Raw genomic sequence first — 27191 nt, forward strand, 5'->3', positions numbered from 1 at the left:
GCTCGGGCTTTTCACTGTTCTTTTCCATGCAGAGTCGAATCCGAGTCACGATAGGAGGGCTGATTTCGATCATCTTTTCCATGCAGGGTCGAATCCGGGTCACGATAGGAGGCTGATTTCTATCAGCAGCAAACTCGAAACATATCATGCAGCTGTTATCATCGTACATAGTACTTATTCACAGTGTAAAACCGAACTCGGTAGTATATCATGTCGTACTTTGAGAGCCATAGCCCGCTTTGCTCGGGCTTTTCACTGTTCTTTCCCATGCAGATGAGGGTCGAGTCCGAGTCACGATAGGAGGGCAGCAAACTCGAAACATGTCATGCAGTTATCATCATATATGGTATTTTTTCACAGCGTAAAACCGACCTCTGTAGTATATCATGTCGTCGTAATTCCGCTGATCAGTAGTAGTAGTACCACAAATAGGCCTCCACCGTGCATCTCCAGCATGACAATAACTAAACTGGTAATCTGCCCCGCTTTGTACCGCGATCACGCAATGAGGATCACGAGGGCTCGTGGACATCGCGAACTTGGACATGCATATGCGTTTACTTCGAGGGAGTTCAAGTTTAATCCTGGTGAGAGGGTTGAATAGAAAAAAAATGACTAGTAACTTTGGATGTCGTGAGATCTTCGAGTAGAAACCAACCCCGGGACGAGGTCGATCACTTAATTTGCAGACAAACCTCTTTCCGTTACTGTCGACAAAGACATTATGATCATCAGATAGGTTTAATCTGTAAACCTGGGCTGTGTTTGTGAGGAAACTGTAGGGGACGTGAGTTCCTCTTGCTATTTTGGTCTTACCAGGAACAGAAATGCTACTTGTACAGAAAATGGGGCACAGACAACATGTACAGCAAGCGTTTGGGCCCGTCTCGGACCCAACAAAGATAATCGAAGCCGCTCATTTTGTTCAACATATTTTTCTTAAGGTGTCCATAAAAAATCAGCTTCATCCGACATCGATAAGGGCGTTTACAAAGTGTCCAAAATTGCTTTAGAAAATTTTTAAAGATATTTTGGATGCTTCGTAAATGCTTTTGTCGATATCGGATGAAGCTGATTTTTTACAGGGTCCTTACACAAAATATATTGAACAAAATGAGCGATTCCAATTATTTTTATTAGACTTAAAACGGGCCCAAACATGCGTTGTACGTGCTGTCTGTGCCTTAGTTGCTGTACCAGTAGCAGCACCAGGAATGTAAAGTACAGCCGGTAGTAACAGAGGATGTAGCTGAGATTGGATCGCCATCAACGGCAGACATCACGACACCTTAAAAGTCACGACACCTTAAAAGATCAATCGGAAAAAAAGCATTGAACTTTCGCGCTAATGGGCTCTAGCCCAGTTGACATATCCCGGTTTTTCCCTTGTGGGAGTTTAGGGATCGAGCCCAATCATGGACATTTGTGGGTTCAGGACTATGGACAAGTCTAGGGCTGTTAACGAGCCAAATCGAGCCGAATATTAGAATAATCAGATTTGTTCATTAAGTTTTTAGCAGACTCGAGTTCGACCCGAGCTCAATAAAAATTACGATTAGCCAAACTCGAACCAAGCTTGCCTAGGTTTGAATCGAACTCAAATTTGTTCACGTGCCTTAACAACCCAATAATATCAAATTATGTCAAAGGAGTTAAATGGTAAAATTGAATGTTCCCTTAAATTTTGGAAAAATCAACATAGGCACGACAAATTAAGATGGAGGGAGTAGTACTTAGTACTGTAATCCATTTGGTATAGAAATTTTTTTTTTCTTTTAATTGGGTGTCTGGACTAGCTTACGAATTCTTAACTAATCATTGGAGAACAATTCTATTGTTCACTAGAGGAGGTCCATTTAAAGCCAGAGTAAAGCTTTATATGAATTAACCACAAAGGAGTTGATAACATTTGAGAAGTTTCAAACATGATACCTTAGGAGGGAACAACCCTCCCCAAGCCTAATGGAATTCAATTAAAGTGTTGGTGTAACTAATGTCCTTTACTGCTCATAAGTTAACCAGTCCAGATGTTTCTGTTAGCAAGAATTGACACTTGACTGAGATATGTTGACATTATGGTTGCTTGTGCATCTCACCAATGTGGAAAATAATGGTGGTTACAACTTGATCGAATGATAAAGAAAGCTATTAGACCTTTAAAATTGGCATTTCCACTAGAATTCGCATACAAAACAACACTAATTAAACTAGATTCCTATGGATATAGACATACCACGTTTTTTTTTTGGTACACGAAATAGAAGTGCAGGTATGGTACCTCGTCACCTCTGTCAAGAAGTATTGCCCTGTCACACCACACCAATATCTGTAGGGGACTGAACCGTACCACACTTACGTCGGGGCTAAAATTAAGGTCCCACCACGCGTAAGTGATATTAAAAGTATGTTTAGCTAGCCTCAATGAGGAGCTATGGGGACTTGAACCTGGGCCAAGTCCTACCAAATCCAAGTTTCTAACTAGGGACCCACCCTTCATTGGTAGATATACCCCGTTAAAAATTTGACTTACTAGTAATAAAATATTTAAACAAAAAAACCCAATCAGACTGAGATATTGTACCGGGTCGTGTGTGTTTTTATTTTAAGTCAGAGGACCGAAAAATTATTAGCTGGTCTTGAGACACCGTCACGTGATGCCTCAACACTTTTCTTGACCACACATTTCAGCGGAACCTAATACCGAGTCCATGAACCGTAAAAAATTGTGTAAGAAATAAAGGTGTTGGACACCACGTGACAGTACCTCAAGACCTCTCAGTAATTACTCAGACGGCCCACAATAGCTCATTTGCTATGGGAATTCCGTCTCTTTCAAATAAACGGACCACAATGGGTCATTCGCAATGAGAATTCTGTATAGAAAAATCCTGCTTGTAATTTTTAGGGGTAAACAAGTTTGACTAAAGTGGCAATTGGGATCAAGTGGCAATAGGAAAATGAGCTATATATGAAGACGAGTAATGCAAACGAGTTCGAAACTTGATAACCTCTTGGCAAAGCCGCAAGAGAAAAATCTTTTATAAACCCATAGTCAGGGTGCACTTAAGCATGAAACATCTGTTTGTTTATTGCCCGTGACCGCTTAATAGATGTGTCACTCCTTTCAACATCTTTCGTCATCATTGGAGAAGGAATCATCAGCCAAATAGAGGAAATATTACTGGGTGTCCTGGGACAAGGCCACATGGTGACTCATAACCCACAACCAGCAAACAATTAGCGGAGTCAACAACAAAGTTTATCAACCCTAAATGATTGTGTGTGATAGTTAAAGGTCTCGGGGCACCATGTGGCCGTGCCAAAGACCACTGAATAGTGGCACGTTAACTTAGAGTTACAGTGATGAGGCTGAACTCCTTCCTTTGCTAGAGCCCTTGCATTGCTCATTGCAGTACACCATGATAGTCTATAAAGGCAGTTTTCCAGTAATTTTCCACGACAAATAAGGCAGTTTTCCAGTAATTTTCACGACAAAATAGACAATGAACATAAACGGCATTACTACAACAAAAAACAAAAAAAACAAAGGGTGACGACACATTCATGCAATAGCAATAAAATTAAAATTAAGTGTATAGCACAATTAGTTTGCTCCATATCAAGGATAACACAATCAATTACTCTGAGAGTGCAAGATTTGAACTAGACTAGCAAGCTTACTGCAGACAGCCATAACAAGGCGCCTCTTGTGGAAAATACTCCATTCTCTCAATAAAATTCACAGTTCTTTACTTCCCTCACGCTCGCAAGAATTTTGAGCCATGACAAAATTGAATTGGGTTTTGCACCCCAGCATGCTACCACCCCCATTTCACTACAACAGACAATAGCTGATTACAAATCGAACTCGAATAATTTCAATATGGTTAAACTCCACTTATTCACTCAAGCCGATCTCAAACGAGGCCTTTCAATGTTCAACAAAAACATTGTGCATTCTCATTCCCCACCTTCTAGCACGCAAACTCTAAATCATCAGTGGTAGTAGTAACTGACAGACAAGCTAACATTTGAAATGGGACAACTAACAGCTTGTTGAGGTCAACATTATGAAAACATTCATTGAAAGCTAATATAAAAGAAAAAAATAATCAAATTTTAGGCTTCCATTACAATGAATTTAACTTACCGCTTACAAGTTTGCCATCAACATAGCCCGGATCTTGGCTCTGAGTTCATCAGAGACCTCAGTAGCTTCCGAGGGCTGAGAAGGAGCTCTACCATCTCGATAGGAACTTGATACATCCAGAGAAGCTTCCCTACTAACACCAGCAGCCACACTTCCTCTCGATTTGTCCGACATTTTTGAACTGATCTCTCCTTCCTCCAGCTCTTCTTCTGAATGAGATATCTTTCGATGCTTATTAGAACTGTCACGATGAAGATGCTCCTCATCAGAGGAGCTCTCATGCTTGTTCTTGGAAGAAGAACGATGACCCTCCTTGTGCTTATGCCTGTCTCTATGGTGTCTTGAAGAACTATGAGATTTGTGCTTCTTCTTCCTTGAATGCTTTCGATTCCTTTCCTCTTCATAATCTTCTTCATCATCGTCTGATGAGCGATGCGACCGGTGCTTTTTCCTTGAGTGCTTGTGAACCCTTTCGTCTTCATAATCTTCTTCCTTATTGTCATCTTCTGATGAATGATAAGACCGGTGTTTTTTCCTAGAGTCCTTGTGATCCCTTTCATCTTCATCATCTTCTTGCCGTGAAGAGTGATGAGACCGGTGCTTTCTCCTAGCGTACCTGTAATCCCTTTCCTCTTTATCTTCTTCTTCTTCGCCTTCTTCACGTGAAGATCGACGAGACCGGTGCTTATTCCTTGATTTCTTGCGATCCTTTTCTTTTTCTTCTACTTCATCTTCACTGTCGTCGTCTTCATCATCTTCTTGTCGTCCTCCTTTGTCTAGCGCAGACTTTGACCGGTATTTCCTCTTTGATCTCCTTTCCTGGTACTCGTCAGAATACTTCTCAAATTTCTCCTTTTTAGCTGAATTATTAGCATCAACAGGAACAGAAATGCCTTCTTTTTCTTTACCAGCAAGATTAAAACCCAAATTACCAGAGGTAGATACCCCAGTTTCTTGCGGTTCTACTGATAAGCCACGCAATGGTTCAGTTTTCCCAGGTGCAGCTCCACTTTTCAACATGGCTACAAACTTTTTTGCCCGTTTTAGCCTCTCGGTCTTCAACCTCTGCTCTTTAGTCAAGTGTGCTTCCGAGGAGTCTGCCTCATTTGCCGCTTCAAGAGCTGCAGTCTTTGCAATATCCTTGGCAACTGAGCCAGGTGCAGTATTATCACCTGACTTTCGGATCTCACCTTCACTATTTCGACCATGACTGTCCCCATTTAATGATGTGGAGTTTGAAAAGAATCCGAAATTAGGGTTCTTAATGCCACGTGATGCAGCCTGAAGGATAGCTGCTGCTGCTGCTGCATCTACATTAACTCCAAACTGAGGCTGGGTTGTTTGGGAAGGTGGATCCTGCCCATCCTTCTTGGACTTTCCAATTACCATTCTAAACTTTTCTTTCCTATCAGCATCATATGGAATGTCATAACCAGCAGATCCTGAGGACAAAGAATCACTTCCCTTGGATAACCGAGTTTTCTTGTCCAGCCCATTCATGACTGAATCATCCTTCTCAGAAATGAAGCTCTTGCCAATCAACTTCAACTGAAAATACAATAGAGAAACATGAATAAGAGAGTGGAAATGAAGGAAATTATTGCAGCTCAGCATATCCAGCTAAAGGAAAGTCAAATATCCCCGGTACTCACGGAATGGATGATTAAGAAGAAAGAACTTCTAATATAGCTGTGCATCACGTCATCAGACACAAAATGGTAACGTGCAAGCACAGAAAATCCTGGACAGCACAAAGTGCGTGATTTAGCTGCCATACATAGGTGTACATTCAATTTATCAATAAATAACGAGTACAACAGAAGGGAACCAATTTGCACTCTAGCAAGGAGCAAAATACAACAAACAACCGAAGTAACTGTTACTACTCAAGATCAAGATCCCCAAAAACTCATTGACGTTAAAGAGATTTTAAGATTAGATAGGCAACAAAAAGTGAGCTCATGAGAAATAGTTGATTGTAAATTACACCTCATATTACGCAAGAAAGAAAAGAAGGAACCAGACCACCAGTTTATTGACATGTGCATGCTAAAAAATCTTAAACCCTACGAAGTTCTTTAATACAGCAAAACATTGAAACTTCAGGAGATGAGAATAAATCCTGAGATGCAAGATGTTATGGAAATTCTTCGACTATGTTTAAGAAGGAAGACTCGTGAGAATATATTTAATACTAAGAAAACATGTGAGAATTAATAGCATAATCTAAAGCCAAAAATCTTGACAGAAAGAAGTTAGAAGATCAATCCTAACTTCCAAATAAACCTTTCAAACACCATTTCTTATCCCAAGACTGTCAGGTAGACACTGGCAAGCAGAATGGTACACACGTATATGAAGAGAAAACTACCTCTTGAGCTTTTTGGAGCACTTTAACATAGTAAGGGTGGTACTGGTTAGATGGCAGAAGGAATGGAAATCTCCCATGTTTGCTGTCTTGCTCAAGGAGTACTGCCTCAAACTGCTTCCCGTTTCTCACAATAAATTCAACAATCTTATCAACCAATTTTTTCAATTCAGAAGGTGGCTCCAAAATCAATTGTTCAGTCTGAGACACGTTAGAAACAGCAGAATGCTGTGAAATATCCACAGCAGTCGAAAGTAAACCGGAAGTTTCACCTTTTTTCGTGCTGTTTGTAGTTCCAGACTTGGGTGCACAAGTGAAAGAATTCCTTTTTGGTATTTGAAACTTTTCTTTGGAAACAATTGAATGCTTGCCAAAAGCCTCATTTTTTCCATCTATATTTCTAGAGATATCAGTTTTCGCAAAACCAACAGAAACTGTTCCATCGCTAGCATCAAAGGTTTTCCCAGACAAAATTTCTTCAGATTCTGGGGCGACTTTGCCATCCTTATCTGCTCCATCCTCATCCTCACCTGACCCATAAACAGAACCCAGCAAAGAGAGAGCCCCAGCCACAACACCATCTGTCTGATTGCTCTCTGTATTACCTTTCTTCTCAGTTTCAGCTTTTCCATCAGTACTAGACTGCACAAGATCCTGGTGATCAACAAGAAACCTAAAGTAGGCATGAAGATAATGATCAGGCATCAAGAAGCCAAATGTGGGGTTGTCTCCCTGTTTCACCCTCAGAACAATCTCTGACTGCCCACCATGTTTGCTGACAAACACTGCAGTCCTTGCAATTATCTGATGTACCTTCTCTGTTGGAGGCTGAACAAACAACCAAACAAAAAAAGAAGGCTTCTCTTTTAAAGGGGGAAATTTCATAGGACAGCAAAAGTAACAGAAAAATAATACGAAACAGAATTCTTACTAGATAATATCAAGATAAACCCAATGAATCTGACATATATCTGGACACGATAAATGATCAAGCAACAAAACCTTACAACAGTATGTTTCATCCCATTGCTCTCAAGCAGTTAAGGTTTTGCAGGTTAAAGTAAGCAAAATTCTACAATTCCTAATCCCACCTGCACAGCCCTTGATCATGACATCAAAAGGAAACAAGGTGCCCATGAATGGCAACCTTTAGGTCACAAGAACTCCACCCTGCTCCGAGCATCTGAAAACTTAGACATGGTGAGCCTTAGAATAACACACGCACCTTTAGACAATCATCATTTCGCCACATGGAGTAAGTATACTTAACAAATCAACTACACTATAGAGGTGAGGTGCCAGCACGACGGACAAGGTAAAGAAAATCGAGAAGCATTTACTTACTAGGCTTTGAAGTAAACTTTCGGGAACAGGGAAGGGCGGACAAAAACCCGAATTCCCCTGTCCATCATCCGAGTTCTTCTGATCAGCTGAATCCTCAGTGTTTCCATAGGAAAACGCAACATAATGATAGCCTCCTGCATCATCTGGTTTGGCTCCCTCATCTGTTTCTGCAAATAAAATGGAGATCCACAATTAACTCACATACACTTGTATTAGCAGTAACAGTGTGAAAAGGTGCATAACAATTTGAAATTAATGTAGAAACCAGTGGGAATCAAATATAAAACACTATAGTGAGGAAAAGATAATCTTACTTGGCACCGGGAGATGCAACTGTAGCAAACTAGATGTTCTTCCTGCAAACTCGAAAATCTATTGCAAAGAATTATATACTATTATCATACATTAGAAACTAGGCTCCGTCTGCTAAGCCTTCCATAGGCCAGACAAACCCCCAAGAGTACAGAATACAACATTACCAAAATGCCGCTTTTACCCAACCAAATTTCATAAGGATTGCCAACATGTATATTAGTAAGTTAGGCTATCAAGGTTTCTTAAAACTAATGTCCTCCTGATAAAGGTCAATATGTTAACCCATATCCATCAAGAAAGATCTGAAAACTATTGAAGGGATACAAACTTCTCTTTCAATAATAACAACACTTATGCTCCGTTTGTTTAGATGAATTTTAATAATTTATGTCGTTTGGCAGCACATAATATGCCAAAAGCCATTTCGGCTCTGTTTGGAAATTGGGGAAAGAGAGGGAAAAGAAGAGAAAGTAACTAAGGAAATAAGAAGGAAAATTGAAGAGGAATTGAGAGAATAGTTGAATTGGAATTTGAAAATTTTCCTTCGCTTTTTAAGAACCAAACAGGGGGAGGAGAACTTTTAAAATGTTCTCTTCTTTTGCACTTCTTTCCACAAGTTCCAAACAGAGCCTAAATTTTACAACCTCAGCAGCAAAACAACTCACCATAGCAAATTCAGTAAGTCAACTCAGAACATCAATTGTGTCATGCATGAACCCAGGCTCTAGCCTCTAAGTACCAACCAAAGGATGAACATCACCCATTTCGCTTGTTTAAGCATATTGCCACTGATTGACTCACATTCTAAGACCTTCGCATAGACAGTTTAAAGTTTTATTTCCAGCAAGTCAATTTAAGTCCTGACTATTTGGTTTCCAGGTAATTACTTCAACATAAATCTATCCAAACCTTAACATGTGAAAGACCTACTCACTAGACCAAGACTGCAACCACAAATGAACACTCAGGTAATAATATATCAGTCCAACACTCCAACCACAACAGACGGTTCTGTGACTCTGTCCCATTCAAGACAAGGGAAAGAACAGTTCATACAACTTTTACAAACGAATACATTTAAGCAAGAAAAAGTATGTGTTCTATTTTCTTCACTTAGCAATTGCACAACAGATAAATTTCAATTAGTTTCCTTAGAACGTAAATGTCCTGACTCCTGATGAACAACACTACACCAGTAGTAACCATATCACTCGAGTGCAATTTAAGTATTCTGTCCTCGACTCCTCGTCCAACATAAATAGAGATCTTAACAATAAGGATAGAGGTGATAAACGAGCCAAACGAGCCAAACGAGCCGAGCTGTTAGTTGTTCAAGCTTGATTTGAAAACTTAACGAGCTTCAAACCATGTTCAATCTTAGCTTGTTTATGAGACGAGTTGATCCCCAACGAGCTTTAATTGAGCCGACCAAGAGCCGATCCCAGAAAGCCTAAATTTTTCATAAATATGCGGGGCTCTCTGTTTTCTTGGGTAGATAATCTATCGTGTTTCATTTGGATAGTGAGTACTTTTCACAATAATTAGTCAAGTCAAGAATAATTATTAACATGGAGGAGCTGTTAGGATGGCATGGTAAGCCGAGCTGACTAATAACTTGTTCAAGGTTGGTTTAGAAACTTGGCAAGCTAAAAAAAACGTTCAAGCTCGGTTTGTCAATAAAGCAAACCAATCTAGAATGAGCTTTAAACGAACTAATACGAGCTCAAACTCGACTAGCTGGGTTCATTTATCGGCCTTAATTAGGGAGCAGTCAGCCAAGTCAAAAATAATACTCCAATCAATATGGAGGAGCATGCTAGGATGGCTTGGTTTAAAAACTTAACTAGCTTTAAAAAAAAATGTTCAAGCTTGGTTTGTTTATACAGCAAACTGATATAGAATGAGCTTTTAACAAACAAACATGAGCTCAAACTCGAGTAGCTTGATTCGTTTATCGGCCTTAATTAGGGAGCAGTCAGCCAAAGTACAGGGGGGAAATAGCAATAAAATATGTACAGAAACATAAACCTACACTGATAATTCATAATATACCTTGTTCATCGGATGGCGGCGGGAGATCGAGGAATCGTTCGTGATCGAGCTCGGATTCAATCGAAGAATCGGAAGGGGGAGAAGAGTGCTGCGTCTGCTGAGGGTTGCGCCGCCGCCTGGGCGGCGGAGGGCTGGAGAGGAGGTGGCGGACGTCGTAGCGGTCGATGAGGAGAGAGTTCCAGTCGACGAGGGCGTCTGTGGAGTTGACGAACGACGCCGTCGCGTCGTCGTCGAAGAGGAGGGCGTGGCGCCCCACTACTTCCAGATCCATTTCTTTGATACGGATCGATCGTAGACCTAACCTATACGTGTTTGCGTATTGTATGGGGAGTATTCGAAGAAACCCTAGAGCCCTGAGGGCCTTTTTGTCTGATCAAAAAAAAAAAAAAAACCCTAGAGGAAGAAATGGCAGAGAGAGAGAGAGAAGAGGGGCAGGCCTCTGCGCAGAGGAACGAAGAAGTTATTTTTCCCTATTTCGTTTTTTCCTTTTGATTTGTGGAATTTGCATTGGAGCCCCCAAGTTGTAGTTATTTCCCGTTCTTTTACTTTTGATTGCCCTCCATTTTGACAAAATTTCGGATACAGTTGTTATTCGTATCTCTCGTTTTATGTACGTGTGGCTCTCATCTGATGATGAGCGTTATAAATAATTGTTGTATCTAAATTTTTCCTATCCATTATAGTCTTAATCTTTTGGGTTTTTTTTTTTTTGCTTATTTGAAAATCAATAATGAATAAACAAAGTTATTTAGATGAGATGAGTTATTATTTTGCTTATTTAATACTGTAGGACTTTGGTATTAGTTACTTGAAATAAATAAAATATACAAAATAGAAGCCAAGGAATTTTTTCTCGTAGTTTTTTAGGTTGTTGCTCATATACATTCTAATATATTTTTGAATGAAAACAATCACCACAACCCTTTTAATTATTACGTTGTCTTACCGAATACTATTCAAAACTTTTTTTTCTTGCAAAAAAAATCATAACAATAATTTTTTCTCGCAAAAAAATCATAACTATAATTTTTTCTTGCAAAAAAATCATAAAAATCAATTTATAGATTGAGAAAATGATATTTAAAAATTGCTGAGACATTAATTCCATACTTAATAAAAAATTCCTGTGGATTTAGATATGGAAATGAAGGTTTTCAGTTGAAAATGAATAATGAAAATTCCGAAAGATAATACTGTAATATTTTCAATCTCCATTTTATGATTTTCGGTTGGAAATGCTCTTATTGGTCTTTTTCATTTACTTTTATGTGGATTTCCTAACAGCATTCACAATAGGTTTAGTAACTAGTGTTTTAATTGTGTGTTAAAACATAGCAAACAAAAAAATATATTTTTTGGCACAATGTTTGTATTTTTTTGTGTGTTAGAATGTGTTAAATCTAGTAGTCTGCTAAGTTTGGCAAAGAAACTATCAAACAATAAGTGGATCCCATCTCTATAAATACAAACACCAACCATAAAACATAAATGTTCATTTCTCTTAATACACATTTGTGGGACCCATTTTTATCCTAATACTCAAACCCCACTGTAGATGCTCTAACACACTCATAAGTTAGCAATGCCTAACACACATTTGTAAGATCCATTTTTATCTTAATATACACTTTAACAAATATTTTGACACACACATTTAACACACCCATTATGGATGCTCTTAAGGTCTCAAACCTCGCTATCAACTCATTTGAAGCCGGTCCATGAAGAGCAATTGCTCTGACTTGAGTTTTTCCCAAGTGAGCGGTGAAATTGATCCCATAATTAGTTGATGGACGAGTAAACTAGTCTGTACACCGGAGTTATTAAAAAAAATATTTCCTTTAAACATAACAGGGCCTTAAAATGTCAAATCACGTTAACTACCAACCACAACTTCATCAGTTGGATTATACAAACGACCCAGAAACGAGCGATCCGAAGGACAAATCGGAAAAACTCGGACAAATAAGTGAGGCGGAGAGAAATCAAAGAATGGTGATGGCTGCTCCCGCCTTGGAGGGTGCGGCCGTGACGGCCCTGCGTGCGGTGCTCCACCGAGTCCGTCAGGCCGCGGAGAAATCCGGCCGCAGGGCCGATGACGTGAGGGTGGTGGCAGTGAGCAAGACCAAACCCATCTCTCTCATCCACCAAGTCTACGACGCAGGTCATCGCTGCTTCGGCGAGAACTATGTCCAAGAAATTATCGACAAAGCACCTCAGGTCATCTCTCTCTCTCTCTCTCTCTCTCTCTCTCTCTCTCTCCCCCCCCCCCCCCCCCCCCCCCCCCCCCCCCCCAACGCATATACACTAGACGGTCGAGCAAGCACGATGCGGGTGAAAATCTTGTTATGCAAAAAATGAAAAGAGAAAAATACTGTCTAATTTTGGTTAATCTGCAATGGAATTTGGGATGTGAAAGTAGAAAGGATAGGAGAAAGAATTTGGGTGGCATTTTTTTCCCTTCCTTTCTTGGCAGTTTTTTAGGCAGTTTAACGGTAGTTTGGATAAAAAAAAAAAAGTGAGTCAGCCTCAAAGCCTCAAAACTGATGTTCATGTTGGAAGATATGTTTACTTTTTATGATAAAATCAATAAAATATGAAGGCATTAACATCAAAATGCAAAACCTGGAAATGATGGAATCAAAATGGTGATCAAGATGAGTGTGGCACTTCGTTAGAATTGAGATTGTGGGGACCGGGAAATGACTTATATTTGGATTGTTGAACGTTTGCAGCTTCCTGAGGACATTGAGTGGCATTTTGTTGGGCATTTGCAGAGCAATAAAGTGAAATCCCTACTGGGTATCCATCTCTTTCGATGTTTCAGTAGTGCTCCTTTTATTGCATGAATACTTCTCAATTGCTTCCCCGACCATACCCATTTCGGTTGTAATAAAAAAAAAAAAGGAAAATGATAATGCACCCGCACTTATACTTCCCACGTGTCTGGCGTCTCGTGTCCTAAATCCAGGTGCCTTTCAACTAATGCCCATGAATTGGGCAGCTCTTTTGCTTCATTAATGAATTCTACAGGGTTCCAATGCCATGTTATTCACATATTCCAATTTTTTTTGCCAGAACCATATATCTGAGTTTTCACCACACAAGTGTGCACGCGTGTGTTGGGGAAAATATAAAATCTCCCCCAATCCCTGATTTGTGGTGTCGTGCATTTTGCCTTATCTGTTCTCCATTTTCATGAAGAATGGTGCATAATATCAAGGTCTGAAGGCTTTACTTTCCCTATGCAGCTGCAGTCCCTAGTCTTGCCATGGTTGAGGGTGTAGATAATGAGAAGGTAATAATTCCATCCCTTTAATTGTTTAGGAAGGCAAAAATTCGATGCTCTTTCAATGAGAGTTGATCTGTTTACAGCTTGCAAATCATCTTGATCGCACAATCTCAACCCTTGGAAGAAAGCCTTTGAGTGTCTTAGTCCAAGTAAATACAAGTGGAGAAGAATGTAAGTACGATGAACTAATTTCACTGCTTTTTACGCGAAGTTATCATGGAAATATTATTAGCTGAAAATCAGATGAAGAATTGGGATCACCTGATTTCCTCTTATGTAACGTTTGTGGTTTCTGGATTATCTTCTTATGATTATAATCTCAACAAAACCAATTGCAAGACAGGAATGCTGTTTCCAATTAGATTTTGGAAGGACAGAGTTCTGACATTTACCAACTTACTTATGAGGTCATGTAACCCTGTAGCTGCTTTTCCTGCTACTTACTCTTTAGATACGTCACCCTGTCTTGTTTTCTAAAAACTACTGAATTTAGACTTTGGCCAATGGTGCTTAATTGCCTAACGAGTATGAAACAAAAGAAGTGTTGTTTGTTTCGGATAGATAGCATGCTTGCCTCAACTATCTGGCATTCAGGGTGTTTTCGTTATTCTAGTGCTTATTGGTTCCTTTTCAGCACAGACTCAAGAGTTCCTTTCAACAGCACAAATTGACCACCAATTAATCATTGTGCTATAATTGCAGCAAAATCTGGTGTTGATCCATCACGCTGTGTAGAGCTTGTGAAGCACGTTAAGCTTGGTTGCCCGAACCTTCAGTTCTCTGGCTTAATGACAATAGGGATGCCCGACTATTCATCAACTCCGGAAAACTTTAGGGTAATATCTTCTCCTGTTCTGAAGTTTTCAGAAACCTTGTAATATAAAGGCTATTTGATCACAGGGAATCTGTATCTTCCATAGAAAGAATGTTGATGCTCGTGGTGCATATATTTAAACTTGAAACTAGGAAGAAGTTGCCCTACAAGCTATTTTCATTCACCTGTGGTGTTAGAATAACCTATTGTTGCATTATACTAGTTTGTTTTCCCATAAGTTTTGTATGCTCTAGCTCTTGTTTTCCATCTGTTCAATTGGTTAGATTGCTTTCTGAGGATCAGTCTGTGTCATGATTCAACAGACCCTATCAAACTGTAGAACTGAGGTGTGCAAGGCCCTTGGAATGGCAGAGAATCAATGTGAGCTGTCAATGGGCATGTCCGGTGACTTTGAGCAAGCGGTAAGTGGTATATGGTAAATTGAGGTGGAACTTTTCTGTTATAATGGATGTGAATTTAGTTCTTCCTTCAACATAATTGCACAAAGGTGGTGGGTTCCAATACAAAGTACTCACGATCACGAGAAATGATGTATAGATGTTGGATATGATTACCATGGTGGTCTCTTGTTGTTGGTGCTGGAGTTATTCTCAGAAAACTATACATTCTCTAGCCACTCGAAAGTTCATATTGCTGAAGATGACTGCTGGTAGAAATTAAAGAAACTCTTACATCTCTATCAATATTTCTTTTGGAGAAAGTCATGAATTTTCTTGCACTTAGGCAAGGTCTTTGAAACTCTTTCTAATGGATTTGTATCTCTCTTTTGGAATCAAGGACCAAAAAAGTCTTCGCTGACAACTGCGTTTTCTGATGCTGCAGATTGAAATGGGCAGTACAAATGTGAGAATTGGATCAACCATATTTGGACCAAGAGATTACACCAGGAAAAAGTAGTAGTCTTTGTGTATCATTGTATCTAGCTCCTACCTTGAATCTGGCAACACACCTCGTGTAAGTTTAATTGATAGATCCTAGCAACACCAGACGCCTCGTCTTTCCATCATCAAACCAAGTACAGATTCAACTGTGAAAATGTTATTATTATTTGTACACATTTTATCAGGATCCGAGATTTAGGAGGATTCCATTCGTATATAAAGGTTGAGTGTACTGTAACTGTAGGTATCACAGTTTGTGAGTTTATCCTCATTCGGGATAGTTGTTTCAGAAAAGTTATATTTGGCATATGAAAAACTAAAATCTCGATTAGAGATTTTTATTTTTATTTTTTCCTTTTTCGAATGGCCAAAACTTCTCGATTGGAGATCTTACCATGGCTAATAAAATATTACACTGCAATGCCAAGTGAAAATGAACTGCATGCCATGTTTCAGTATCAACTGTCAAGTTTTGTTGCGTAATGGCGGTGTGGTGCTGCGTGGCCTTCAGAAATTAGTCTTGAACACCTAAATTCTGGTAGTTAATATCACACTCTTTTTTTTTTTCCAGAGTTAATGTCACGCTCGACATCTGGTTTCTAGAATTTGATTTCAAAAGCATCTTTCGAAGGGAGCACGAGCACATATATAGTTGAGCGTGTTGTTCATCGGTCAAGAGTAATAATCTCAATTTTTTTTATTCGTAAGGAACTGAAAATATACTTCGGTTTAAGTGATCGTATGGTAACAAAATGGCAGTACCCTACTACTTTTCTGCCTTCTTTGTGTTTTTTATTTATTTATCATACAATGCGTATTTTCCAAGGCATAAGATACAGCAGTACTTCTTCAGAATAACTATTTATCAAGAGTACTGTTCTTGTCGTTTTTTTTAATAGTAATAAAAACAAACTGTAACATGTGAACATAAAATCTATGGAGCCCCAAAATTAGATAGAACGTGAGGGCCCAATGGGCTGCATCCTTGACTCGGCACAATGCATATGCCCAAAGTCGGCCCATAATCTAAGTTTTGTTATCCATTATAGTAGGGGCATTTTTTTAAAATAAAACCCGACCTATCAGCTAAACTGATCCTTTTCAGACCGAGAATTGTTGTACTTGGTCTGGCGTTGCGGTCCATTGGTTTGGATACGGTTCTAAAAGAATAAAAATTATTAATTTTGATTCGGTTATGGACTATCAACTTAAAGACTGTTATTTTACTAGAAAGGTATATGTGTATTTTGATTTGGTAACTTACTTTTTTTCTTAATAAGTTAATAAATAGCATTTATTTAGTTTTTTTAATACGTACCACCGTATATATATGGGGGGTTCAGTTTCTGTCCAGTTTTTTTACTGTCCAGTCCGGTCCAGTTTTGGGTCCACAACAATGATTGGAATCGTTCATTTTGTAGAGCTCGTCGAATGTCATCCATGCCAAAAATTAGCTTGATCAAACATCAATGGGTACATGGGCGAAACATATTTGTACAAGAAAAAAGCGATGACAAAAATTAAGTTGAAATTAATAATTGCCATTTTTTTCAAGTACAAATCTATTTCGTTCATGTACCTATTGATGTTTGATCAAGCTAATTTTTGACATAGATGACATATTCGACGAGCTCTACAAAATGAATAATTCTGATCATTGTTGTGAGCTCATCCCAGGCCCACAACGGCCCAAAACTGAACGGGACTGGATCGTAAAAAAACTGGACAGGAACTGATTCCATTTATGGGAACCCGAATCATTAGAATGTTATGCATTAGTTAGGTTTTTTCATTTTTAGTTAATGCTATTGGTACCGATAGCACTTGAATCGATGGGTACTAATGACACGTGAGGCCCACTTCAGATCCCACAAAAAATAATCGCAGTCGTTTAATAATTAAAGAAAGGGAGACTTAAAGAATCATCCTCAGAACCCACCCCTCGTAGATTTTCATCTTGCCCAATTTTGGCACTTATATTTTCATCCTCACTATTTTTTAATCCCAAAAGTACCTGTTGAAAAATGTATGCATTATAATTTGTGAAAATTTATATGCATCTCTATTAATTATTTTGATGATTAATTCAATGATATTTTTATTCGGCAAATACAAAATTATCGAAAAGTCGATTCCCGAATTAAATATTTTCGTGACCTTGAAATATAGCATAAAGTCTCTTGGATTCATGATTTATATTTACAAAGACTTTATTGAGCTCAATACATGCTTTAACGGTTTATTTAGATGAAATTGTGAGCCACAGGTTGACGAACCGGCTGACAAGCCGGCTGTCTGAACAGAAAGCTGTGACAACCGGACGACCACCCGGATGACCACTCTATCAAACGGCTAGTTTCCAACGGCTAGTTTCAAACGGCTAGTTTCCAACGGCTAGTTTCCAACGGCTAGTTCCAACGGCTAGTTTCCAACGGCTAGGAAGCATATGGATGGCTATATAAGGCATCAAGAACTCATTAATGAGAACACACACAAGCTACAACATTCCATATTATTGCAAGAGTAAATTCTCAAAAGATCAAAGCCAAAAATTCTCATTGTTCTTCCACTTTCATATTATTCTTGAGAGAAAATTTGTACAAGTCGTGAGCGATAATTTTCATACCTTCTTCACATACTTGTATTTCCTAAGTGAGTGTTTGAGTCAAACACTTGAAAGCTTAGAAGACCAAATTCGGGTTGGAATTTGGGTGTTATTGTTTTTGAGAAGTTTTCGGAGAAAATTCTTGCGGTTGTGCTAGCTCCTCGGGAAAGCTAGAGGCATTCGGTTCTTGTAAGCACCCGCAAGACTTACAAGTTGTAATCTTTTAAAGATTAGTCTAACCTTCAAGTAATTGCTTGAGGAGAAGTGGAGTAGGGCCGGACCGTGGACAAATCCGGACCGAACCACTATAAACGGGTTCTATCTCTCTATCTCTCTATTTTGATTGCATACTTATTGTTTGCATATATTGTTAGAGATAAATTTTTATTGGTAATTATTACTAGCAATCCTATTCACCCCCCCTCTAGGTTGCATAATTTGGGTAACAATTGGTATCAGAGCCTCGGCTCTTGTTTGTAGATTTAACCATCTAAGAGTTAAGATCCATGGCAACCACTAGTAATGTTTCTTGTATCGAAGGTCAATCGTCCAATAGACCTCCCTTGTTCACCGGAGAAAATTACTCTCATTGGAAAAATAGAATGATGATCTTTATTCAATCCACGGATTATGATCTATGGAAAATTATCAAAAATGGTCCCATTATTCCTACTAAGAAAGTTGGAGAAGAGACTATGCCTAAACCAGATTATGAGTGGAGTCATTTGGAAAAGGCTTCAATAGAAAAGAACTATAGAGCTATGAACCTTCTTTTTTGTGCTATTACTCCCAATGAATATGATTGTGTCTCCGCATGTGAATCGGCTAAAGAAATATGGGATAAGTTAGAAATGTCACATGAAGGAGATAGTCAAGTTAAGGAATCCAAAATTGATATTCTTGTGCATAGCTATGAGCTCTTCAAAATGAAACCGGATGAATCTATATCTCAAATGTTTGCTAGATTTGCTAGTATTACTAACGGTTTAAAAGCTCTTGGAAAGATTTACAGTCAATCCGAAATGACAAGGAAGGTGCTCCGTTCCATGCCAACCAATTGGGACACTACCACCTCCATCATCCTACAATCCAAAGATTTCTCAACATACACGATGGACAAGCTCATGGGATCTCTCATGACGGAGGAAATGCATCACAACCTCAAGGGTGAAAAAGAGAAGAAAGTTAAGGATCTTGCCTTCAAAAGTACAACAAGCAAATCAAAAAGCAAGGAGGATTCAAGCAACGAAAGTGAGGATGATGAAATGGCGCTCATCACAAAAACGTTCAAGAAACTCTTCAAAAATAGAGCATCTCGCAAAGGTAGAGGATTTTCAAGAAAAGATGGAGGCAAAGAAGAAAGTAGCAAAAAGGATCCAATCATTTGCTATGAGTGCAAGAAGCCCGGCCACATCAAAAGTGAATGTCCATATGCCAAAAAATATTCAAAGAAGGACAAAAGGAGAGCTATGATGGCCACATGGGACAATAGTGACGATAGTAGCTCCGATGAGGACGATGAGCAACAAGAGGTCGCTAACTTGTGTTTCATGGCCATCGAAGAAAACGAGGTAGATCTCGACTCATCCTATTCCTTTGATGAATTGTTTATTGCCTATAAAGAGTTGAAAGTAGAATTTGAAAAAGTTGTTTCTAAAAACAAATTTCTTAAAAAGGTTGCTAAAGATCTCTCACTAGAAATGGATGATTTAATTGAAGAGAAAGATATTTTGGAGGAAGAAAATGAAAGTTTAAGAACCTCTTTGGCAAAAGAAAAAGAGTATTTGAAGGATACTTCCAAAAACGAATCTTTAGAAAAACAAATTGACGATTTAACTAATTCTCTTTCAAAACTCACTAATGGAAAAGAAAGTTTAGACATTCTTCTTGGAAAACAAATGGTTTCTTTTCACAAGGCCGGAATTGGTTATAATCCCACTCAACACAAAAATCTTTTTGGAAAAGATGTTCCTCCTTCTAACCATTCTAAATTGACATGTCATTATTGTGGTAAAATTGGTCATATTTCTCCTACATGTCCTATGAAAGGATACTCATCTTCTAATGCAAAAAAGGTTTGGGTTCCTAAGAACCGTATCAATGCTAACCTTCAAGGACCCAAGATGATTTGGGTACCAAAAGTCAAGAATTGATGTGCTATTGTAGGTATGCTTCAAAAGTTCTCTCAAGGAAGGAAGTTGGTACCTTGATAGTGGATGTTCAAGACACATGACCGGTGACAAGAGGGCTTTCAATTCTCTTTCGCCTAAAGATGGTGGACATGTCACATTTGGAGACAACAACAAAGGCAAAATCATAGGAATCGGTGATATAGGTAATTCTCCTATTATTGAAGATGTTTTACTTGTTAGTGGTTTAAAACACAATCTTCTTAGCATAAGTCAATTATGTGATAGAGGAAATCGTGTTATCTTTGAAAAATCCAAATGTATCATTGAAAATGTCAAAAGCAACAAGACACTCTTCGTTGGACAAAGACTTGAAAATGTATATGTTTTTAATCTCAATGATTTAAGTAATTGTGATATAAAATGTTTTTCCGCTTTGAGTGAAAATAGTTGGCTTTGGCATAGGCGCCTAGGACATGCAAGTATGGATGCTATTTCAAAACTCTCTAGAAAAAATTTGGTAAAAGGTCTTCCTAAAATCAAATTTGAAAAAGATAGACTTTGTGGTCCTTGCCAACAAGGAAAACAAACCAAGGTTTCTTTTAAGTCCAAAAATGTTGTTTCAACTACTAGACCTTTGCAATTACTTCATATGGATTTGTTTGGACCAACTCGCTCTCCAAGTCTTTGTGGAAACTATTATTGTCTTGTTGTTGTTGATGATTTCTCTAGATATACATGGGTGATGTTCCTAGCTCATAAGAATGAGGCTTATCCTAATTTCACTAAACTTTGTAGAAGAGTTCAAAATGAAAAAGGCTTTGTTATTTCTAACATTCGTACGGATCATGGAAAAGAACTTGACAATTCTTTATATGAAAAGTTTTGTGATGAACATGGTATTGGTCATAACTTTTCCGTACCTCGTACTCCTCAACAAAATGGAGTAGTAGAGAAAAAAAATCGTACTCTGGAAGAAATGGCCCGCACTATGCTTTGTGAAAACTCTTTGCCAAAATATTTTTGGGCGGAAGCCGTTAATACCTCATGCTATATTTTGAATCGAGTTTTAATTAGGCCTATCCTCAAGAAAACTCCTTATGAGCTTTGGAATGGTAGAATACCCAACATTAATTACTTTCATGCCTTCGGTTGTAAATGTTATGTATTAAACAATGGAAAAGATAACTTGGGTAAATTTGATTCAAAATCGGATGAAGGCATCTTTATTGGTTACTCTCTTACTAGCAAAGCATATAGAATTTATAATAAGCGCACTAATCTTGTTGAAGAATCTATTCACGTTTCCTTTGATGAATCTAATCCTTGTGCTACTAAGGATGTTGTTGATAATGATGACTTAGAAATTACACATGAGATTCATGACTTGAAAATTCAAGAAAAAGTTGATGGTGATACTCAAGTAGAAAGCTCTCAAATCAAAGAAGATGAAGTTATTAATCAACCTCAAGATGCCATGGGAGACAACCAAGATCTTTCCAAGGATTGGAGATTCGTGCAAAACCATCCAAAGGACTTGATTCTTGGAGAAGTTTCGAAAGGGGTAACCACTCGCTCGTCTCATAGAAATTTTTGTGAAAATCAAGCTTTTGTTTCTCAAATTGAGCCTAAAAACTTTCCGGAAGCTCAAGATGATGAAAATTGGATTTTGGCCATGCAAGATGAGTTAAATCAATTTGAAAGGAATAAAGTTTGGGCATTAGTACCTAAGCCTCTTGATCACACTATTATAGGTACTAAATGGGTTTTTCGTAACAAGCTAGATGAATCCGGAAATTTTGTTAGGAATAAAGCTAGACTTGTTGCTCAAGGTTATAATCAAGAAGAAGGTATTGATTTTGAAGAAACTTTTGCACCGGTAGCTAGATTAGAGGCTATTCGCATATTGCTTGCCTTTGCATCTTTCAAAAATTTCAAGCTTTATCAAATGGATGTGAAAAGTGCATTTTTGAATGGGTTCATAAATGAGGAAGTTTATGTCAAACAACCTCCCGGCTTTGAAGATCATGTATACCCCGATCATGTTTTTAAACTCTCAAAAGCTTTATATGGTTTGAAGCAAGCACCACGTGCATGGTATGATAGACTTAGTTCATTCTTGCTTGACAATGGCTTTACTCGTGGAAAAATTGATACTACTCTTTTCATTAAAGCCAAAGGTAAAGATATGCTCATTATTCAAATATATGTTGATGATATTGTCTTTGGTGCCACTAATGATAATATGTGCAAAGAGTTTGCTAAGTGTATGCAAGGTGAATTTGAAATGAGTATGATGGGGGAGCTTAACTTCTTCCTCGGACTTCAAATCAAGCAAACTAATGAGGGGATCCTAATCAACCAAGCCAAGTATGCGAAAGAACTTATTAAGAAGTTTGGCATGGAAGGATCAAAGCCAACGAGCACACCAATGAGCACATCAACTAAGCTAGACAAAGATGAGAATGGTAAGGCCGTCAATGAAAAGATGTATCGAGGTATGATCGGCTCATTACTTTATCTCACTGCAAGTAGACCGGATATAATGTTTAGTGTTTGCATGTGTGCTAGATTTCAATCATGTCCTAAAGAATTGCATTTAAAAGCTATTAAACGTATTTTTAAATATGTTGCCGGTTCTCATGACTTAGGATTGTTTTATCCACGTGGAGTTGCATTTGATTTAATTGGTTATTCGGATGCGGATTTTGGAGGTTTCAAAGTTGATCGTAAAAGTACAAGTGGGACTTGCCAATTTCTAGGGCACTCTCTAGTGTCTTGGCATAGCAAGAAACAAAATTCCGTAGCTCTATCTACCGCCGAGGCGGAATATGTAGCGGCCGGAAGTTGTTGTGCCCAAATATTGTGGATCAAACAACAAATGGAGGATTTCAATTTGCAATATGATCATATTCCTATTAAATGTGATAATACTAGTGCAATTAGCTTAACCAAGAATCCAATTCAACATTCTCGAACAAAACATATTGATATTAGACATCATTTTATAAGAGATCATGTTCAAAAAGGGGATATTGAACTTAACTTTATTAGTACCGACAAGCAATTGGCGGACATTTTCACAAAACCCCTTGGTGAAGAACAATTTTGTTTCATTCGACGAGAACTCGGCATGTCTAATCATTTATGAAAAAGTTGTGTTCTTGATGTCAAAAGTTTTTTTTTTTGGATTCAATGTTGAGTTGATTGAATTCGTAAATATCATACTTGATGGAGAGTACAAATGATCTTGATAAAGAAATCACCCTCCAAACATTTTATCATATGATTCATTTTCCTGTGTTTGGTATGCAGAAAAACAGTTTTATGGTCTTTAATGCTACTCCTCTTAAACGTTTTCTGGACTTAACCTGCATTTGTCAGTGTAGAGACCCGTATTTTATTTCCATAATTCTTTATGTTTTATTAAGGCATGAGTTGTGATATAAAATGGAGAATGAGTTCGGATGTCGAATGTGCTAGAATTTAGAAGTTCGGGATGCAAGTGTAATATGCATGGGTGTATAAGTGAAGGTGTGTGTAGGGGATAATTCTCCCCCACATATATTTCTTTTCTTTTCCGGGCAGACACACACACGTTTCTCTCTCTCTACTCCCTCGACCGACTCTCTCTCTTTCTCACCTCTCGTCCAAACTTCTCTCTTCGATTTCATCGCCTTAGAATGAGATTTCGGAAAAATCCCAAGTACTAAAGTTGTTCTACGCGACGAGATCTTCCTATTGATCGAAGAAGAATCATGATCGGAGCACTTTGAGGTTTCCTCCATGTTCGGGCTTGCTTCTAACCCTCGAGGTAGGGATCTCCTACCTTCTTTACGTGTTTAAGTGTTGGTTAGATGTACAAGAATCAAGTTTGATCATTTATTTTGAGTCTTGAACAAATCTGTTATATGCTGATAATTTCGTGGGTTTTGGAAATCTGTCTTTTGGGAGCCCTCTGCTAGAAATCACTGGCATTTGTCATGATTAAGACCTCAAGGGGCGGGTCAGGGTCGTGACAGTCAGTCGGATGTCCAAGCGGATGTCCAACCGGACAACCGTGAGGATTGAGTCTTATTCAAGCTTTTGCGTTGCTAACTCTGATTTATTAAGTCTGTTACACTTAGTTTGTATGAACTTCATGGCTTAGTGCTTAAATTGTCTCTTATATACTTCGCCGATATGAATTTCTTGTCTCTAAGCTTGCAGGGATAATCATTCTCGGTAATACCCCTCGCATTCTTTAAAAAGCTCTCTTTTAGGGGGAGCATGTATTAAGGGGACACAACAATAAACACCCGAACACAATTTTCTTCCCCTATTCTTGTTCTTTTCGGCGCCACCCCTATTCTTGTCCTATTCGGCGCCGCATCCCCTATCCTATCTCTATTCGGTGCCGCATCCCCTATTATCTCTCTTTCGGCGCAGCAATTCAATCAATTCGGCGCACCATTTCAAACAATTCGGCGCAGCATTTCAAACAATTCGGCAATCTCATACTCTATAAATTCAACAACACAATCTCTATCTCCTCATCTATCTATCTCTCCTTCTCTCTCGGCCTAAATCTCTCCAAATCTCTATCCTTCCAAATCGAGCAATGGCAAACATACCGCAAGGGTTACCGTTTGAGTTTTACGAAAGAGATGCCGAACGAGCAGAGTTCAGGTTGTTTATCCAAACCATTTGGATGCAACTCTTTATCTTCATTCTGCTGTGTGCGTTACTTACCATGAGAATACCACCATGGTTCGGATGGAATGTAAATGTGGATACTCTGTGGTATTGGATTGGCATTATAGCTGCCGTTGTAGCAGCCATTATTCGAGAATACGAAAATCAAGGACGCCAAGCTCTCAATGTACGAAGATAGAGTGCTACAGGGCAAGAGCGGCATGGTGCTGGAACCATGGCCCTATTGTTTTTCTCTTTTTAGTTTTTTTTTTTATGATGTCACAGGGGGAGAAAAAGCCAAGTTTTAATTGATCTATCTTGCCATTTTGGGCAAATTTAAAAAATTGCTTGCTATGATCTGATGATTATTGCTATTACTCGTTGATCATAGATAACTGCTTTGGTGCATGTATTAAGGGGGAGATTGGCATAACTCCTACTTGAATAAAAACTATCATTTTGTGTCATCATCAAAAAGGGGGAGATTGTTGAAAAATGTATGCATTATAATTTGTGAAAATTTATATGCATCTCTATTAATTATTTTGATGATTAATTCAATGATATTTTTATTCGGCAAATACAAAATTATCGAAAAGTCGATTCCCGAATTAAATATTTTCGTGACCTTGAAATATAGCATAAAGTCTCTTGGATTCATGATTTATATTTACAAAGACTTTATTGAGCTCAATACATGCTTTAACGGTTTATTTAGATGAAATTGTGAGCCACAGGTTGACGAACCGGCTGACAAGCCGGCTGTCTGAACAGAAAGCTGTGACAACCGGACGACCACCCGGATGACCACTCTATCAAACGGCTAGTTTCCAACGGCTAGTTTCAAACGGCTAGTTTCCAACGGCTAGTTTCCAACGGCTAGTTCCAACGGCTAGTTTCCAACGGCTAGGAAGCATATGGATGGCTATATAAGGCATCAAGAACTCATTAATGAGAACACACACAAGCTACAACATTCCATATTATTGCAAGAGTAAATTCTCAAAAGATCAAAGCCAAAAATTCTCATTGTTCTTCCACTTTCATATTATTCTTGAGAGAAAATTTGTACAAGTCGTGAGCGATAATTTTCATACCTTCTTCACATACTTGTATTTCCTAAGTGAGTGTTTGAGTCAAACACTTGAAAGCTTAGAAGACCAAATTCGGGTTGGAATTTGGGTGTTATTGTTTTTGAGAAGTTTTCGGAGAAAATTCTTGCGGTTGTGCTAGCTCCTCGGGAAAGCTAGAGGCATTCGGTTCTTGTAAGCACCCGCAAGACTTACAAGTTGTAATCTTTTAAAGATTAGTCTAACCTTCAAGTAATTGCTTGAGGAGAAGTGGAGTAGGGCCGGACCGTGGACAAATCCGGACCGAACCACTATAAACGGGTTCTATCTCTCTATCTCTCTATTTTGATTGCATACTTATTGTTTGCATATATTGTTAGAGATAAATTTTTATTGGTAATTATTACTAGCAATCCTATTCACCCCCCCTCTAGGTTGCATAATTTGGGTAACAGTACCCTTACATGCAAATATAAATATATATAAATAAATAAATAAATAAATTATATATATATATATATATATATATATATATATATATATATATATTTGCATGTAATGATTTTTGGGATGGAATCTTAAGACTTCAAGTCCCAGTGTTTAATTGGGCTTTCAGTTTCCATATATTTCTCCGCACAATCCCACAAATCTCGAGTAGATATTGATTGATTTGTTCCCCTCAAATGGAAAACCCCAGGCCATTTGATTTTTTATCCCCCTGTTTGGAAGAAATCTTAAACGGCGAAACACACGTCCTTCATTGTTGCAAGTCTTGCAACATCCAGTGAAGAAAATTGGCTCATGAATCTTCCTCAACAATTTGAATGCGGTTTCTATGAAAACCCCAAATCGGCACCAGTCCTCCATTGTGCCCAACATCCGGTAAAGAAATTAAATCGGCGCACGGATCTTCCTCAACAATCCGAATGTGGTTTCTATGAAAACCCCAACTCGCAAGGATGATTTTGAGTCGCTGGTGGTCGGCGATGCTTGGTCGGCAAGGGTTAGGCTTGGATCGCGAATTCATGGTTTATCTATTTATTTCATGGCTTATTTTTTTCATGGTTATTCATGTTTTATGTATTCATGGTTTTTCATGTATTTTCGATTAAATCATATTGTATTCTCCTTTGGTTCGTGAAATCATGGAATTCATAGAATATTTGCATAAATTTGTCACAAAATTAGTACGATTTCAATGGTGTATTTCTTTTTTCATGGTGTATTTTGTTTATCAATCAGATTTATGGTGTACATATTCTATCAAGCAAATATCATGGTGCATTATATCAAGTAGATTATATGATTTATTCTATCAAGCAAATTTCATGTTGTATTTCTTTTCATGGTGTATTTCGTCGTGGGGTATCTTATCAAGCATATGTCATGACGTATTTTGTCACTCATGTGTAAAAAATCAATTTCATGTTTTTGGAATATGTCATATTTAGGAGATCAATTTCCTGGTGGAATTAT

At 38.3% G+C, this 27191-nt stretch overlaps 2 protein-coding genes and 1 long non-coding RNA gene across 10 annotated transcripts; 2 read left to right on the forward strand and 1 right to left on the reverse strand.

Moving 5' to 3' along the window:
- Nucleotides 1-4002: 4002 nt before the first annotated feature.
- LOC131330530 (uncharacterized) lies at nt 4003-10691 on the reverse strand. Of its 8 annotated transcripts, none has more exons than XM_058364147.1 (5): nt 10618-10685; nt 10230-10569; nt 7863-8029; nt 6522-7346; nt 4003-5698 (listed from the first exon to the last, which is right to left on the reverse strand). In XM_058364147.1, the coding sequence occupies exons 2-5, from the start codon at nt 10498-10500 to the stop codon at nt 4154-4156; spliced, it is 2808 nt and encodes a 935-aa protein (XP_058220130.1). In that variant the 5' UTR covers nt 10501-10569; nt 10618-10685; the 3' UTR covers nt 4003-4153. The 8 variants fall into 8 exon arrangements, with proteins under 8 accessions (XP_058220130.1, XP_058220131.1, XP_058220137.1 ...); XM_058364148.1 differs by lacking the exon at nt 10618-10685 and adding an exon at nt 8177-8234 and having other exon boundaries at nt 10230-10321; XM_058364154.1 differs by lacking the exons at nt 10230-10569; nt 10618-10685 and adding exons at nt 7610-7701; nt 9117-9167 and having other exon boundaries at nt 7863-9063.
- A 1416-nt stretch (nt 10692-12107) lies between these two features.
- LOC131330532 (uncharacterized) lies at nt 12108-15584 on the forward strand. The gene is made up of 7 exons (XM_058364155.1): nt 12108-12449; nt 12965-13031; nt 13481-13527; nt 13605-13692; nt 14224-14357; nt 14659-14757; nt 15179-15584. Exons 1-7 carry the CDS (start codon nt 12222-12224, stop codon nt 15251-15253), a joined length of 738 nt encoding a protein of 245 aa, XP_058220138.1. The 5' UTR covers nt 12108-12221; the 3' UTR covers nt 15254-15584.
- LOC131330533 (uncharacterized) lies at nt 13038-13368 on the forward strand. Its single transcript, XR_009201137.1, has 2 exons — nt 13038-13276; nt 13308-13368. It is a non-coding gene; the product is annotated as an uncharacterized LOC131330533 (long non-coding RNA).
- Nucleotides 15585-27191: the final 11607 nt, after the last annotated feature.

The sequence above is a fragment of the Rhododendron vialii genome, chromosome 6a, assembly GCF_030253575.1.
Source record: "Rhododendron vialii isolate Sample 1 chromosome 6a, ASM3025357v1".
In the NCBI taxonomy this organism is placed as follows: Eukaryota; Viridiplantae; Streptophyta; class Magnoliopsida; order Ericales; family Ericaceae; genus Rhododendron; species Rhododendron vialii.